The sequence below is a fragment of the Cornus florida genome, unplaced genomic scaffold, assembly GCF_030987335.1.
Source record: "Cornus florida cultivar Cherokee Brave unplaced genomic scaffold, ASM3098733v1 CherokeeBrave_3.0.0_Hap2_Chr11, whole genome shotgun sequence".
Classification (NCBI taxonomy): Eukaryota; Viridiplantae; Streptophyta; class Magnoliopsida; order Cornales; family Cornaceae; genus Cornus; species Cornus florida.
This window is the reverse complement of record NW_026775581.1, coordinates 70,724,484-70,742,022: the sequence shown is the minus strand read 5'-3', so window position 1 is coordinate 70,742,022 and position 17,539 is coordinate 70,724,484. Positions and strand designations below refer to the sequence as shown.

Sequence of the window (17,539 nt, the reverse complement as noted above, 5' to 3'; positions counted from 1 at the left end):
TTGCCTTTCAATAGGGCTCTTCTTGGGAAATGGCTTTGGAGATTTGGGGTTGAGAGGTTTGGCTTTGGAGGAAAGTTATTGCCAGCAAGTTTGGGGAAATCAGTGGTGGGTGGTGTTCTCTTGAGGTGCGTGGTCCTAGGGGTGTGGGGGTTTGGACTTGCATTCGAAAGGGATGGGACGTTTTTCGTAATCATGTTCGCTTTAGGATCAGGGATGGTAGGAGAATCAGATTTTGGGAGGACCTTTGGTGTGGGGAGCTTCCCCTTGCTCTCTCTTTCCCTCGGCTTTACAGGATTGCTTCTGACAGGCAGGTCTTGGTGGTTGACTGTTATCACCTTGATAACGGAAGACTAACTTGGGACGTTCCGTTTAGGAGGCATTTTCAGGATTGGGAATTGAGGAGGTCACTCGTTTTTTGGAGTTACTATATCGTCAGGTGATCTCTCATGAGGAGGCTGATTGTTGGCTTTGGAGTCCACACTCTCAGGGTCGATTCGAGGTGAGATACTTTTTCAGGTGCCTTTCTGTTGGGGAGGGTGGCACTTTCCCTTGGAAGGCTATTTGGCACTCCAAGGTTCCCCTTAAGGTGGCCTTCTTTGCTTGTACGTCTGTCTTGGGTAGGATTTTAATCCAGGATAATTTGATGAGGAGGAGAAAGCAGGTGGTTATCAATCGCTGTTACTTATGTCGTCGCGATGAGGAGACAGTGGATCACCTTCTGTTGCATTGCAGTATGGCCAGAGATTGTTGGGATATGATGATTGGGTTATTTGGGGTCCCCTGGGTTATGCCCTGTTCCTTTAGAAGGTTGATTGAGGCTTGAAGAGGTTGCTCTGTTGGGGCGCTCATCCGGGATGCTTGGAGGGCTACCCCTCTCTGTGTTTGGTGGTGCATTTGGCTCGAGAGGAAACGGAGATACTTCGATGCAAGGAGAAACCTTATTTCTATGCTTAAGTTCTCTATTATTTCTACTCTCTTTTGTTCGGTCTCAGGGAGAGATTATCGTTTTGTTGAGGAGATTGTTTATTGTTTTGGCCTCTTTGAAGGCTTGAGGCTTTTTGTGGCCTTTTCATCTTTGTTTCCATGGGTTTCGCTCCCCTTTGAGCGTTTTTTATAAAATTCTTATAAAAAAAAAAAAAAAAAAATTTTATGGTATGAGTTTTTATTTATTTCATAATTGAGTTTATTTTTATTCATTCGTAAAAGTACAATACTAAGCATTTTAAATAATGATAGCGACTTAAAATTCATTAATAAGTCATTAGTTGTGTTGAATAATCTTAAAAAAATCAATAAATTACAGAAATTCTCTAACTTTACATCTTTATCGGATTATGTCAAAAATTTGTGTATTGGTGCACTTTGGTGCTACGTGCAAGGTTGAGAAAAATTTACCATTGTGAAAACCGATTCAATTCCGTTACACCGCATCTGCAACTGCGAACGTTGGTTTAAATGCAACACTTATATTTGGTTGCACAAATTATAGTAGAGTGAATTCCGAAAACCCTTCCCGGGGAACCCGACCAAACCATCTCATCCATCCCATCTCCCTCCAATCACCTAGCTTTACAACAATGCTAAGAACTCCACTACCTCCGCAAGCTCCCAATCAGGGAACTTTCTCCAAAACTGCCCATCCCAAGTCAACCCGCTAGCAATCCTGAAAAGACTAGGGTACCTAGGGGCCATAGCTACATCCCCACACTAGAGATACTCCCAAAACCTGACATGCCTCCCATCCTTGACCCTGAAACAAATGCGTCTGGAAAACTCATCCCAAACCTTCCAGGTAAGCTTCCAGATCCCCACTCCTACAGGAGTTTTAGCCTCTCTAGACAACCACCCTCCACCATCCTTCCCATCCCTGCAAGCAATAACCCTCCGCCACAGACTGGACCTCTCTCCCCCAAATTTCCTAAGGCACTTGCCCAACAAAGCCTTGTTGAACAAGTCCAACCTCCTAATGCCTAACTTGTATTGTTTTCTTTTGCATATGTGAGTCTTGGGTGGCTGTTACTGCTGATCAGCATGTCCGTAGCATTTGACCCACTTTAATATCGATATTTTTTTTTTTTTTTTTTGATATTGTCTAATGTGAATGATTTTTTCCTCATATTTTGGGCCGGGGACCGCACATCATTAGAATTGTTAGTTTGACAAAATTCATTGAGTGGATAATATCACTAATTAATGATGTGTTCTTAATTGTGTTGATACTTTAATTAAAAAATTATGCAGTAATGTGATGACTATTTATGTGAACCACGTGTTAGGTTTGATACACCAGCAGGCTTTAAACTGAATAACCTATTTGCAATTTCACTTGGTCTCCCTAATGCTGTTCACCCGAATTAGTTATGTAACCAAAGTATTTTACATGTATTAGCAATTCCAATTGGAATAGAAATATAGAATATTAAGAAATGAGAAACTTGAAATGTATTGTTTACATGCTGATATACATTACTAATAGGTGTAGGACTTCATTGAGTGTTCTCGAGAGGTCGGTTTTCAAGTTGGTTCATCTGCTCTCCCTTCTTTGGTTCCAAGTGTCTTTTTCTAAGGAGGTCATGTGCTTAGGCTTTGAAAGGGCATTAAGAAAGGGTGGAGTGAGTTTTCTAAATACGTTGGATATGTTGTTGGTGATGACCATAGAGTGAGAAGTTGGTAGGCAATTTATTGTGAAGAAGGCTATCAACCACCTTTTCACAATGAGGTGTGTGAGAGTTGTGGTGCTTAGTATTTTCATTGTTTGGATTTATATTGGTGTATGTATCGTTCTACTTGATATACTTTTGGCCGCTACTTGGGAGGTTGTTAGTCAAGGATCCCACAAAGTTTGATAAGCTGCACCTTTATGAATGATATACATTGCGCGCGCCGTCGCGGTGGCAAATAGGCGTTCCTGAGTATATAGAAATGCTTGTTCATATGATTTAGAAGTTAGCGTTTTCATTTTTGGTTTTTTGTGAGATTCCTAGAAATTACTTTGCATTCTTTTGCTATTTTTTTGGGGTGATTTGTACTTCTTTTGTGCACTGGTTGCATCCCCTCGACACTTTGTTTATCTTATGCCACCCTTTTGTTAACGGAAGAAAAGAAAAGAAAAAGAAAGTCCATGGTATTTTGATTTGCTTTTTCCCATTATTTTAGAAGAAGAGCTTGGAATAGTGTGGTGTTGGAAATATGCCCATACAAATCCTTTTTATGTAATGCAAAATGATTTAAGGTTTTTGTCACTGTACTTAATCAAGAAAGATAATTCAGTTCAATAGGTTTGCTTCTCAGGGCTTGTTGTTAGTTACATTTTGAGATTGATCATTTGATGTCAATAGTAAATTGTTATTACTTATTTGAGAGATGCCCAGATTAGAGTTTTGATTTTCAGATTCTACATGGGGGATTTTTTTTTTTGGAATTGGTAACTAAAAGCATTTAAAATTTGAATGGGATTTCTTTGACAATAAGCAAGGAGTGGGATTAATAAGCTTTTTTGGGGCTGGAGTCTTTTTTTTTTTACAAAAATGTCTCTATGCTTGTGCATGTTAAAAAGTTAGGCTAAGTTTCTCTGACTGCCACTTGTTTACTAATATGCGTCATTGGTTTTGACCATTAGTATAGTTGACTTGGTGTTGGTCTCCAAGTTATGGTGCATGCATTTGACAACACTATTTTATGAGAGTAACCACTAAGGCAATTTACTCATTAAGAAGATTAATGAAAGATTGTAGAAGTAAAAAGAAAAAAAGTTCACATGATTTTAATTGATATTGAAAAGGCATATGATCGGTACAAGGGATGTAATTTGGTGGGCGTCACAAAGAAAATGAATTCATATTACTGTTATTAAAATTATCCAAGATATGCATAGAGATACGAAAACTAGAGTTAAAACCATATATATAGAGAAAATGATGATTTTATATAGTAACAAAAAAAAAGTGAAAAAAATAATTCATGTGGCGCCAACGAATGGGAAAAAGATAAAAATGATTATGATTTTATGAGAGTCACTGTTGTATTACTCATGCAAAAAAAAGTTATAATAAATTTCTCTCTCGAGTTTTCTATTCTTTTTTTTTTTAAACCTGGTTTTGGATCAACTTCCTTTTCTTATCTCTAGTTTCTTTCCTTTTGCATGTTGACAAATATGAAACGCTCATTGCTTTTTGTTCATTGCCTTTTGTTTAGTGTTGATATACCTTTAGGGCTTTTGGTGTTGGTCTCTCTTGCAGGTTGAGAAAGCTCATGATGCCGACCTTCACTGTGTTGATTGGAATCCTAATGATGTAAATTTCATTTTGACGGGGTAATAGACATTCTGATGTCTTCTTTTGTCAATCCATCAAATAAAATACTTCTTTGTTTTTGGTCAGATCAATTAAAGAATTTTAAACACTATGAGCAATTTGTTTAACAATTTTAGCACCAACCATTTTTGTCATTTTTGTCTCTGCACTTGGAAATTTTATTTTATTTTTGATAAGTCTCTGCTCTTGGAACTTTTAATTGTCAATTCCATTGTTTTCTTTTCTATTTTTTTTTCCCAGTTTTTTGATAGAATCTCTTGTGCTGTTGCTTCAGGTCAGCTGATAATTCTGTTAAGATGTTTGACCGCCGAAACCTCACTTCTGGAGGATTAGGGTCACCTATCCATATATTCGAGGGTCACAATGCTGCTGTCCTCTGCGTACAGGTGTTAAAAAGAATAATTCGTTGGCTTATCCTTGTTACTTTTTTAAAGTAATGCTTCTGCAGAAAATAAAGCTTGTTTGGTTTCTCAGATATTTTGTAACAAAAATTGTTCATTTGTTACCAGTGGTCTCCAGACAAGTCATCTGTCTTCGGAAGTTCAGCAGAGGATGGCATCCTGAACATATGGGATCATGAGAAGGTGTGAGGCTTAAATTATTGTTGACTGGGCCTTCATTCTTATCATTACTCTCATCCTGCCATGTAAAAGATACAGATTGCAGATAGAAAATTGCAACCCTAAAACACTACAAGGACAGCCCATTGACAAAGAACATAAAATGTGTATGCTATTACTTTGAATATGTGAGTGTGAGACGATGGTGATGTTTTAAAGACAAAGAATTAAAGAAATATGTTGAACACATTGAAGGCCTTCAGGAGACATCATAGGGAAACCAAAAGGTTTATATCATGTAAAGTTGCTTGTTATTGGTTCTTTCACGAGCAAAATGGTTGGAAATGGTAATATATGATTGAAGATTTATTAATAGGATTTGTTATTCCTTGTATTCCAATTTGAGTTCATGTGGGTTGCATGAGATGAGGGTAGGCTTTGGCACAAAGGTAAGGTTGCCGCATCGTGATCTGGACGTCACGAGTTTGAAAAGGAAAACAGTCTCTCCCACGTGAGAGGTAAGGCTGCATATATCTTACCCTCCCCACCGCAATGTTGCCTGCCTTTAAAAAAAATAGGTAAATAAAATTAAATAAAAAAAATAAAAATAAATTGGATGCCCTTATACTCTCACTCCCACTCCCACTCCTGCTCTATGTCAATTAGGCTGGAGCATCCACTTCATTCTTCATTTAGTTATCAATAAATTAGAATATGGAATTTTCTGGGCTTTCTTGATAAATTAGTTTTTTTAGTTTTAGGCTTGAACTTCAAAAGGTTTATCAAAGCATTGTTGGTATTGGAGGCATGCTGGATCAAATGAGAGTTCATATGCACCAATTACTCTTCAATTTATCTCTCCAATTTGAGCTATTCCTTGTCTGTTGAATTACTGCTCTTTACGGCGTTGATTTTTTTTCCCCCCACCTGTTTTAAGCTATAAAATGTTTCTTAGAAAAAAAAAATTCCTACCTTTTATTTGAATGTACTATCTGATTTTGTGAATCATGTATGAAGTAGAACAACCTATTTCCATATTTAATTCAGTTGGTTCATGTATATTCTTATCAAGAGTCCGAGCCTTGCTAACATTTTTTAACATTGCTTCACTATTCTCCTCAAATATATTTTAACATAGTTTATTGTGTTCCAGATTGGTAACAAGCAAGACAATATTGGGGCAGGAGTGCCGAGTTCTCCACCAGGCTTATTTTTCCGACATTCTGGGCACCGGTATGAATCTCCCTATCTTCAAATTTGTGTCCTGTGCCATATGTGACAAAGCACCTCCTTGTATAGTAAATATTAAGTAATTGGAATTTGTAGATCTAGTGCTTTATCTTATGTAAGTTGATCCTGGTTGTTAATGATCATTAAATGATTTATTTACTATTGAATTTTTTTGAATCAATGGCTGTTTCTGTTTTTCATGTATGAAGTCACAGTTTTATTCATTTTGATAGGGATAAGATTATTGACTTCCATTGGAATGCGTGTGATCCATGGACGATTGTTAGCGTGTCTGATGATGGTGAAAGTACCGGCGGGGGTGGTACACTGCAGGTTGGTGTGACATTCTCTCACTTTTCTTTCACATTGATGAATGGCTTTCAGTGTATTTACAGGTTTAAGACTGCCCTTATTTACCGAGATTATCAACTGTGATACCAATACTGAGAGACACATCAAAAGGTTATTATTGAGTGTGGTCCCCATTAACATAGGGTGCTGGATGGGGTAGACTAGATAGAGATTGAACATTTTGACATTATTGTAGAAAATCACTCCTCAAGATTTGACCTGTGTTTTCACATTTGATAGCATGATCATTTACAAGTGCAACAAGCAATGGTCCCTAGAAGAGGAAAACATCATCTTATGGAATTAGATTCTTGATTTGTTCAACGGATTAGTATCGAAACCCCAATAGGAACGAGTAGTTGCATTGCCTTGTTTGCAGTGTTGGAAATTATGGTAGATCTTCTCATGTTTTGTATGGCAACCAATTATGATGTTGCCTCATGAAACAAAGGAAAGTCTTCCTCACTTGATACCTGGCTTTTTTTTTTTTTCCTTCTTTTTCTTTTTCTCTTGGTAAATGTAATAATTGATTTTCCTGCCCATACGATGTACAGTTTCTATCTTTCCTTGGTTAAAGCAGTATTTATTTGGTTGCAGATATGGCGGATGATTGACTTGATTTACAGGCCAGAAGAGGAGGTCCTAACGGAGCTGGATAAGCTTAAATCTCACATTCTTACATGTACCTCTTGATGCATACGAAAGCAAACCTAGATAATGGAAGTAGGAAAACCCTCCAGCTTTTAATCCTGATGTACTTGGTATTGCAAAGACTAGGATAGTCGTCAAATTAGTTCATAGAGGTCTAGTTTGTGTTTGGTCCTTTTAGAGTTGGTAACAGTGTTTCATTTTGGGGCGCTATTGTCGGACATATTGGCCCCTCCAGAATTGAAGATTTAGGTTGTCACAAACTTCATTTTGCTGTCTTCGAGGCTGTGTCCTCGAGTGTCTGCACCATTTGGAATGTGCTTTTGCGGCTTGATATGGGAAGATAGTATTCTGACTAGTTATGTTCTCCTCATGACTTATATGTGGATCTTAGGTATGCGATCCTAATGAATCTGTCTCAATTTTACATAACTTGGTTGGGTCTGATTATAATTGCTTGTTGAATTGCGAATGTTCAGAGTCTAGGGTGTTGATATTTCTCTTCATATTTCTTTCCATGGTCGTTGATAGACTTTAAAGTTTAAACGTGGTAAATGTGAAAATGTTGTGACAAGTAAAATAATGGCAAAACTGATAGCTTCCTTGGTTGAGTTTCAAGATTTGATTGGAAAAAAAAAAAAAAAAAATGAAAAATCGAGGGTGCTGTGTTTGGCAGGTAAAACAATTTAGTGATGACAAGAATGATATCTTCAGGTCATTCTTTATTGGGATTATGGCTCTCGAAATAATGCGTAAATTTCTTGGTGTGAATTTGAGCTAGCAAACGTAAAAAAGTGAGTAACTGGGATGATCGGTATGTGCAACCGATGCGAAGCTAGGTTGGTACTATCTTTCTGACCAAATGATTCCAATTAACCTTTTCCCAGTCCTATTAAGAAACTTGAGTATTGAACTGTTGATAAGTTACACTGAAAAATAATGGGAGGGAATCTACTCAAAAATAATAATAATAATATAATAAATAAATAAACGGAATTATGTCACTCTAAAACCCCTCAAATATTTGTTTTTTAATTTCTGAAAATACAAGTCAGCCTTAAGTTTTTGGTGTTGTATATTTAGGGCACGTTGGCAACTGTTTTCATCTTGCTGAAACAAAATTTTCGTTTTTGTTGTAAAGTGTGTTCAATAGTGATTGGAAGTATGTTTGGTAATGTAAAATTTGTTGCAAGATTTTTTGAAGAAAAACATGAAAATGTTGAAAAATAAAATGATTTAGTGTTTTTATTATTATTATTATTTTTTAGGTACAGTCCCACCTTACCATGTGAAAAATCAAGGTATACTTTGTTTCCTATTTAGACCTCTTTTCAACAATAAACACAGTATTATTTTACCAAACACATTGCGTTTTTTCACTTTTACACCACCTGTGACACAAAATACAAAATTACTAAGCATGCCCTTAAATAGCTCACCCAATTATGGTAGAATTTTACAGTAGATGTTTTCTGTTCTGCTTGTGGGGCTTGACATCTTCATTTTGGACTCTTATTCAACCTATGTTTGGAACTTTGGCTAGAAAATTTGCATATGTTTCATGTCCCCTCCAAAGACATTATATGAAAATTTCAAAATATAAGAAATTGTATATTTTATGAGTAGTGATACGTGGCCAGCAATCTCAAAGTGAATTGTTTAACCATAAATTTTTAATTGATTATTTTATTAAATATAAAAAGGTCCAAGTTCTATTTCTCCGATATTGCATATATGATCCATTAAGACTTGACAGTCAAGTAAATCACTTTAATTAATGAACTTACAAATTATTTTTTTTAATGTTATTTATTTATTAAAATAGAAAGCTTTTGGGGTGTTTTGTAGGAAAGAAAAAAGAGGTGTGAAAAAAAAAAATAATAAGAAAGAAGTAACGAACTTCCTTTATTCGGTATAAATGATAGGAGGAAAAAAAAAGAGAATATTCTTTACAAATTTTCATCCGTCCAAAAATGTGCGAAAAAAAGGAAGGAAGACAATTGGACTATTATATAAGTTTTAAATTAAATACTATTCTAAATTATACAAAATTTAAATTACTGTACTATCCTCAATATTATAAATATTATTTGATATAATGGTAAAAAAAATTAAAACTTTCTCTTTCCCTCTGTTCTATGCTATTCTATTCAATCGAACAAAACGAGAGAAAAATACAATCTTTTCCTAGGATGTCTTATCAATTCCTTCTTCTCCATTTCTATCCAATTTTTTTTCTTTCCTACCGAAATTTTTTAAGATCTTGTAAAAACAAAAAAGGAGTATTTGCATTAATTCTTAAAGAAAAAAAACAAAATAAAAAATTTTAAATGGTAATTTTGTCCAAGCACTTTGGCTTGTCACCTATAAAATATATTTAATATTAAATGTAAAATAGAAAAATAACGCACAGGAAGGAGGAGATCAGTGTCATCATTAACCACTTATCAAATGATAATTAATTACTTATCATCATTAACTATAAATAAATATAAATAAAGCTACTTAGAATATCAGTGTAATAAGTTTTTAAATGCAAATCTGGTCACGACCATCTCCTGTCATTTTGTGCCCATTTTATCCCTGCTATTAAATCAAATATAGCAGACGCTGTATCTCACTGTACCACATACGGAGTAACTATATAACATCGGTGTAATTACATACAATACTTATGCAATACATTTTTATTAAATATAAAATACTTATATAACATATTACATCCATCAAATAAAGAATTTGGCAAAATTATCTGTTTTTTGTTTATTTAAATTTGTTCTGCTAAATTGACGAGTTGTCAATTTAAAATTGTACATTAAGAATTGAAATTTATTGAGTTGTAAATTTAAAGTTATTATGTTAAGAATTTAAATTTGTTGAGTTGTCAATTTAAATGCATTTAGTACACAAAGCCTACTATGCTATGTTTGGTTGGAGTGAAAACTTGGATAAAATAAGTTTTTAGTATTTGATTTTTTTTCCGTGTTTGATTGGAGGGAAGGAAAAAGAGGGAGGACACAATAAGGAATGAAACATCCCTCTTTCCTTTGTATTTTTCTATACGCTCAAAATTGAGAGGAAGAAGGAAGAGAAAAAAGTAATAACTAATATAAATATGTATTTTTCATTTCTAATCTTTCTAAAAGTTTGAAAAGATATATATTTTTTAGAATTTTAAATATTAAAAGTATATTAGTAAAAATAATGTAAAAAACATATTTATCTTCCTTTCAATCAAACAAAAAAAATGTGCCATCTCATTCATCATTTATATTATTTGTTTCATCCAACTAAACAAAAGTGAAGGAAACACCTTCTATCCTATAAATATAAAAATACCACATCCATCCCTTTTCTTCCATCCATTTTTTTATCCCTCCAATTATACTGAACATACATTTATTTGAATTCACATCTAATATATAAAGTAAATAAAGTTGGATGTAAGATGGACCAAAAGGTCTTCGGTAGATACTGAATATTGAGAGTTTGTTCAAATCTCCCTAACCCGTGTCATGAAATGGTATGGGTGGGGTCCACGAATTAGAAGATATATATAAATATATATATATATATATATATTTATATTGGAAGCAGCAAAAAGTGCAACTGGAATTAGCACTGTTTTAGTGTTTACTGTCTCTTATTTATTTTTTATTCTTTTATTTCTATCGTCTCTCCTCTTGGCTGACCAACTGGGCAGCTATTCTTCCTTCTTCAGTTCTCTCTTTCTTTCTCTTTCTCTTTCTCTCTCTAAATCGAAAATGGAGTGTAACTCAACACGGATGGCCACTATCTTCATCTCTCTGCTCCTCCTAATCTCATCAGGATATTCGTTCTATCTCCCAGGTGTCGCTCCTCGCGATTTTCAAAGGGTACGTCCTTATACTATACACTCTCCCTTTCGTTCTTCAATTAAATCGATCTCTCTTTCGTTCATTATCTTTCTATTTGCTTGATCTTTGTATTAAAAAATGCTACTTGCTCACATTGTATGTAATCTATATAAATATATATCATTGATTTGTGACGTTAGTTTTCTTTTTGATACAATTTCTAGGTTTTGTTTCGATCCGTTTGTTTCCTTCCTTTTAGATCTCTTTTTTTTTCTGACTGAAATGGGTTTGGATCTAAAGTTTTTATTTTCGATGGAGATTGAACCCATGATCCAGTTTCTTCAGCTTTTCTAAGCTTTCTATTGGGCATGAGATTTTGATTTATGTAATTATGTGTTCCATTTAGGCCTTGTTTATATATCTATCTGATGATCGTTTTTTGGTTCTTGATGAGATGAGTTACCACAGATCTATATTGTTTACATTTGTAGTTTGATGAGATTGCCTATTTCTAAATCTAATTTTCAATGAGTAGGTAGCAATAGGCATGTGTGTTTGGGGCACATGCAATGCCTGTTTGTGCGTCTGTTTCTGTTGGTATCTGATTTTTTATTTTTTATTTTTTTTATTCAGTGCATAAATGTTGGCTAATTTTGTTTTATGGTTATGTGAGATTTGAGGAATGTAATACAGGGATGCTGGCATTTGGTACTAGCTAGACAAGTATATAATTGCTTAATTTGTAGCTTAGGATTTAGCAAGATAGTTCATATTTGACAATGTGAAGGCATGTTTTCAAAATTGTGTGTTATAGAGTAATGCTTTAGGAGAGAGCTTGGAAAATATCTCCTTTGAGCGAAAAGCATTGGTGGGGGAGGAGGAAATAAGAGGGTTTAGTAAGGAAGAAATCTGTAATTTGCATTTCATTTTCCTTGAAAATTTGAACTTTTAATCATGTGCAAGCATGAAGCTGGAGAGACAGATAGAGAGGGGACTCTATCATACCTGCTAACTCCTAGGATTGGTAGGAATACTTCCAGCCTATGTTGTACTTAGCAAATTGGGTGGATGCAGTGATTGATTGATTGATCAATATGAATCTTGAGAGTGGATGGTTAACCGTCGCCTCCTTGTCATGGTGGATCTCTAGCCGGGGAGGGGCTTGATATCTTAACATTATGTCCCTGTATATGTTAAAAAGAGTGACCAATTCAATTTTTCGAAATTGATAGAAAATTTTACTTCAACTTTTTTGCCTTACTTTTGAAGTCTAATCTTGTGAAACAAAAATGTAAGTTTATTGTTATGGTGGGCCTTACCGTAACACATCATTACTTCATTTATATTTTCAATAATATACGCACATGTATGATATCGATTATAGGAATTAAAGAGAGAAAAAAGAGACACTAGTGTCCCCTCATGTTTAAGAAAGATACATGAACCTTCTTTCTCATACATTTTTGTTAGATAGTGTTCCCAAGGGAAAAAATCTTAAATTATATACTAATTTCCATCTGGGAGTCTTTGGTGCATCGGGAAGAAGCGAAAATTGAAGTGGTATGATACCAAGATAGCAAAAATGTCGGTAACAACAATGATATCATATATGCTATTTTTTTTTAGTTGTCACTTGTTAAATGATTTTTTTTTTTTTTTTTTCATACTCCTTGTATAAGTTATTAATGCATTTCTCTATTTTATTTTAATAATTGTGTTTTATTAAAGCTTGTGGGATTTTTTTAGTTAAAATGGTATTTTTATTGTTGTTAATCTTTCATCAAGGTAATGATTAATATATTTTTCTTAAAGTGGAAACAAATTACTCTTTCTTTCTTTCTTTCTTTTTTCTTTCATAAAATGAATTTTTAGACAATTGAAACAATTGCTTGAGAAATATATATTTTTTTACTAATGGTCTTTCTTTACCACTTCTCTTATTACATATTATTTATCGTTTACTTTTCGTTATGTGTTTTAGAATTTCTGGCTCGGCCCTTGGGAATAACGGTCGGTCAACTGTTAACTCACTGGTGGTACATATTTCAGGAGTTAGATCAGTTGCCGATTAACTCAATACAAATAATCCCACTACAGCAGGACCCGTTCAACGTTGTTCAAATATGAAAAGAATTTTTACTTGCTTTCCCACTAAATAATGAACCAAATAGAACCTTGACACAATACTATATCTCCTTTCGTGGAAGTCTGCATTTGATCTGTAGATCCTGGATCTACTGTCAAGTTTCCTGTGTTTTCTGCATTAATATTGTGAGGATGTAATTTGTTGGTGTACTCGCCATTATTGGTTTGGAAATACAACATTATTACCAACAGGCCAGTGGCCTAGCGGTACCAGGGGTACCATGTGTGTGTGAGTACCAACTATGAAAAAAAATAATAATAATAAAATTATTATTATTATTATTTTGAGGCCTTGTCAGAGAATAGAAGCTCTTCCAAAAACTTGTGTGTGCTGCTATATGCGGTGGGCACACAGTATTCTTTAGTAAAAGGCAAAATAATAGTTTGCTCTGTGTGTAAATGCGCAAGTATTTCTTCAAGTTGTGGTTTGATTTGAAATAAAATGCTTACTTTACTTGGAAATTGCTCTAGGTAAAGGTGAAAAAATTGGTTTGCAAGATGTGAGTTTGCCAATTTGGCTCACATAATTTATCTTATGGTTATTATCCTTTTGTATGTTTTGGAATTTGCCAGAGGTTTTTTAATTTTACACCTTTCCAATTTATTGTTTATCTTGAATAAACTGTTGTTTTATGGTTGTTCTCCCTCTTAACAGGGTGATCTACTTCAAATTAAAGTGAACAAGCTCTCATCAACAAAGACTCAACTTCCATATGACTATTATTATTTGAAGTACTGCAAGCCTACCAAAATTCTGAACAATGCAGAAAATTTGGGGGAGGTTCTTCGAGGTGACCGTATAGAGAATTCTGTTTATACCGTGAGCATCTATTACTATCATTTACTATCAAGTTGGTAGTTGGTACCCAGAGAAAAACTAAATATAAATGTTTAACTCTTTTCTTTTTCCTTTTTTTTTTTTTGCCTTTTATCCTTTCCTGGCGAGTCACCATGTTTTTTTGGATCTTATTTAGTTTCATATGAGGGAGGAGCAGCCATGCAAAGTGGTCTGTCGAGAAACGCTTGATGCTGAATCTGCTAATAATTTCAAGGAAAAAATTGATGATGAATATAGAGTAAATATGTAAGTGCTGAATGGATGCCTCTTTCTTACTCCTTGTCTATTCAGGACTTGTTTGACATATATTATGTAGTTGGGCTCATTTGCTGAAGTTCTTATTCCCATATATTATTAATGTCTGAAAATTTTCTATATCATCATTTTGTTGGCAAAACTAATTTGGATGTGCAAGCATAATGACTTTGCATAATTTTGTGTTTGGAATGAAATCTCTGAAATTGGCATACAGGATTCTGGATAACCTTCCAGTTGCTGTTCTTAGACAAAGGAGGGATGGAAGCCAGTCAACCACTTATGAACATGGTTTTCGTGTTGGTTTCAAAGGAAATTATGCAGGGGTGAGTTGTGGTGGCAGACTGGCAGTAACTATTGTGGAATGCTCATGTATTTATGTTCAATTTACGCACTTATTTGCTTTTGCAGAGCAAAGAAGAGAAATATTTTATCAATAATCACTTGAGCTTTAGAGTCATGTATCACAAGGACCCTGAGACTGATTCTGCTAGAATTGTTGGGTTCGAGGTTACTCCAAACAGGTTCTGTGCTTTCTACTTGCAATCTTTTTATTTTTAAATTTTTTGTGTTTTACATTTTTTTTTTTTTTTAGTGTGAGCCTGGGTGACATTGAGCATATAGTTTATTTGGTTATCATCTGATGATGAAGCATGTGAGTAAGTAGCAACCCTAAATGTGGAAAAATTATGAACACCTACAGAGAATGGAATTCTCGGTATACGAACACTTGTGGGTCTTTTGCGTACGGAGAGGGAGTCTCCTAATGGTTCCATATGGACTAAATTTCTTGTGTCAGCATTTTTTGTGAAGAAATCAAAATTTCATATGCCAATGAAGTAACATTTCAATGGAAAATTTATTTTATTTTATTTATTTTTTTTCCCGGGAGAAAAGGAGAATCCTAAAAACTTCAGAGGCTTCCCAGTAAGAGATGATTTGAATTGGTCACAGTAAAATATCCTTATCTTCGAAAGTCCTTTGTAGTTGTATGAGTTGATCTTTCCTTGTCATCAGCTTTTAAATTAATTTTATAAACTTCATATTCCTGCTTGCAGCATGGTCTTGAGTGTTCTCTGTTTTGTTTTATGTTTTCATTTGATGTAAATTTCCAAGCTCAAAGCATTCTGTATAACTATTTTTATAGAAAATTATGCATATTTCTTTAAATTAGTATTCATTTATTCTTGATGACTTGCTTGAATGTGGAAGAAAAATGCTTTTGGTCTCTGTGTATTGTGTTTGTGTTCATGATATATCTAAGAAAGTAGCAAAATGTCAAACAGCTTCCTTTCTGGGCTTTGTCAAAAGGTTGCTGCTTTATTTTATTATTGTCTTATTGCCTGACTATCATGAACAGTATTAATCATGAGTATAAGGAGTGGGATGAGAAGAACCCTCAGTTGACAACGTGCAACCAGAACACCAAAAATATACTTCAAGGCAGCACTGTTCCACAGGAAGTTGAGAAAAATAAGGAGGTTGTGTTTACATATGATGTTTCTTTCAAGGTACACACTCAATATATTTGACCTTTCTCACACAAATCTTGATTAGTCTGTCCTTTTATTTACTTGCTATTTTTTTTCCCCTTTTCAGGAAAGTGATATCAAATGGGCATCACGTTGGGACACCTACCTCCTCATGAATGATGATCAGATCCATTGGTTCTCCATTATAAACTCTCTGATGATTGTCCTCTTCCTTTCTGGCATGGTGGCCATGATCATGATGAGAACTCTGTACAAAGATATTGCAAACTATAATCAATTGGAAACCCAAGATGAAGCTCAGGAAGAAACAGGATGGAAACTTGTTCATGGAGATGCTTTTAGGGCACCTGTCAATTCCGGATTACTGTGTGTTTATGTTGGGACTGGTGTTCAGATCTTTGGAATGACACTCGTGACAATGATATTTGCATTGCTGGGTTTCTTATCACCTTCCAACCGAGGCGGACTTATGACTGCCATGGTTCTCTTATGGGTTTTCATGGGCTTATTTGGTGGTTACTCCTCAGCACGATTATACAAAATGTGTAAGGGGACAGAATGGAAGAGGAATACCTTGAAAACAGCTTTTATGTTTCCTGGTATTTTGTTTGCCATCTTTTTTGTGCTGAATGCACTAATCTGGGGGGAGAAATCTTCTGGAGCAATACCCTTTGGGACTATGTTTGCTCTTGTGTGCTTATGGTTTGGAATCTCAGTGCCCTTAGTGTTTGTGGGGAGTTACTTGGGTTTCAAAAAACCTGCCATTGAAGATCCAGTAAAGACGAACAAAATCCCTAGGCAGATACCGGAGCAGGCATGGTACATGACACCGGTCTTCTCTGTACTTATCGGTGGCATTCTTCCATTTGGGGCTGTTTTCATTGAGCTATTCTTCATCCTCACATCCATATGGCTGAACCAGTTCTATTATATCTTTGGGTTCCTTTTCATAGTTTTCATTATCCTTATTATCACTTGCGCGGAGATAACCATCGTGCTCTGCTATTTCCAGTTATGCAGTGAAGACTACCATTGGTGGTGGAGGGCTTACCTGACTGCTGGCTCCTCTGCTTTGTACCTTTTCCTCTACTCAATTTTCTACTTCTTCACCAAGCTGGAAATTACAAAGCTGGTTTCGGGCATCCTTTACTTTGGATATATGTTAATCATGTCGTATGCCTTCTTTGTATTGACGGGGACCATTGGCTTCTATGCTTGCTTCTGGTTTGTTAGGAAGATCTATTCATCAGTGAAGATTGATTGATGTGCAGTTCTTGAGAGAGTGCTGGGTGATTACAAATTGACTTGTGTGAGTAGATGAAGGCCTGGACCAAAGAAGAGGTTTCCTCTTTGCGCAGGATAAGAGCTACACTCCGAAAAGTTTTCCTAACCTAAAACCTAAACTTTTGTTATTTTGCTGATAGTATTGTAGGGCTTGGCATGTATGTTCCCATCCTTTATACCAGCTTTAGTTGTTATGACTTATGAAATGTACCTTTGGTAATTTCTGCCCAAGGAGTCTTAGAGAGGTAGTAATTCTTGTAGAACTTTATGATAAACTCTTCACCACTGCCAATGCAATTATTAGTTGGTAAAATTTGTTCTTTTTATAGTTGCTTGATTTTCTTATCAGTTGATCTTTTATCTACTTGTTCACTCTCTCTGTCTAACCTCTTATTTGTTTACTTTTTGGTTTTGTTGATAGTTTGGCGGGGATTATAGAAGAAAAGATTGGAGAGAGTGGACTAGGGAAGCCTAGTAGAAAGATTTTCTTGAAATTATTTAAATTATGTTTATCGAATTGGCACATTACAATTAGAAGACATTTAGGTCAAGTTGCTAATTCGATGCTTGTAAATGCAACACAAGT

The 17,539-nt window shown here is 34.9% G+C and overlaps 2 protein-coding genes and 1 non-coding gene across 3 annotated transcripts in view; 2 read left to right on the top strand and 1 right to left on the bottom strand.

The window, feature by feature from the left end:
• Positions 1–7,534, top strand: part of LOC132283629 (WD-40 repeat-containing protein MSI4-like) — a 39,142-nt gene extending 31,608 nt beyond the window's left edge. Inside the window, exons 10-15 of the mRNA XM_059785617.1 lie at positions 4,239–4,312; positions 4,588–4,699; positions 4,823–4,897; positions 6,027–6,106; positions 6,337–6,436; positions 7,052–7,534. Of these exons, the coding sequence (XP_059641600.1) occupies positions 4,239–4,312; positions 4,588–4,699; positions 4,823–4,897; positions 6,027–6,106; positions 6,337–6,436; positions 7,052–7,147 (537 nt within the window). The 3' untranslated portion in view covers positions 7,148–7,534. The remainder of the gene's footprint in view (positions 1–4,238; positions 4,313–4,587; positions 4,700–4,822; positions 4,898–6,026; positions 6,107–6,336; positions 6,437–7,051) is intronic.
• A 3,230-nt stretch (positions 7,535–10,764) lies between these two features.
• LOC132282359 (transmembrane 9 superfamily member 7) lies at positions 10,765–17,266 on the top strand. Its single transcript, XM_059784011.1, has 7 exons — positions 10,765–10,977; positions 13,739–13,903; positions 14,058–14,167; positions 14,394–14,502; positions 14,588–14,700; positions 15,537–15,687; positions 15,776–17,266. The coding sequence occupies exons 1-7, from the start codon at positions 10,867–10,869 to the stop codon at positions 16,931–16,933; spliced, it is 1,917 nt and encodes a 638-aa protein (XP_059639994.1). The 5' UTR covers positions 10,765–10,866; the 3' UTR covers positions 16,934–17,266.
• LOC132287250 (U5 spliceosomal RNA) lies at positions 13,381–13,492 on the bottom strand. The gene has a single exon (XR_009472966.1). It is a non-coding gene; the product is annotated as a U5 spliceosomal RNA (small nuclear RNA).
• Positions 17,267–17,539: the final 273 nt, after the last annotated feature.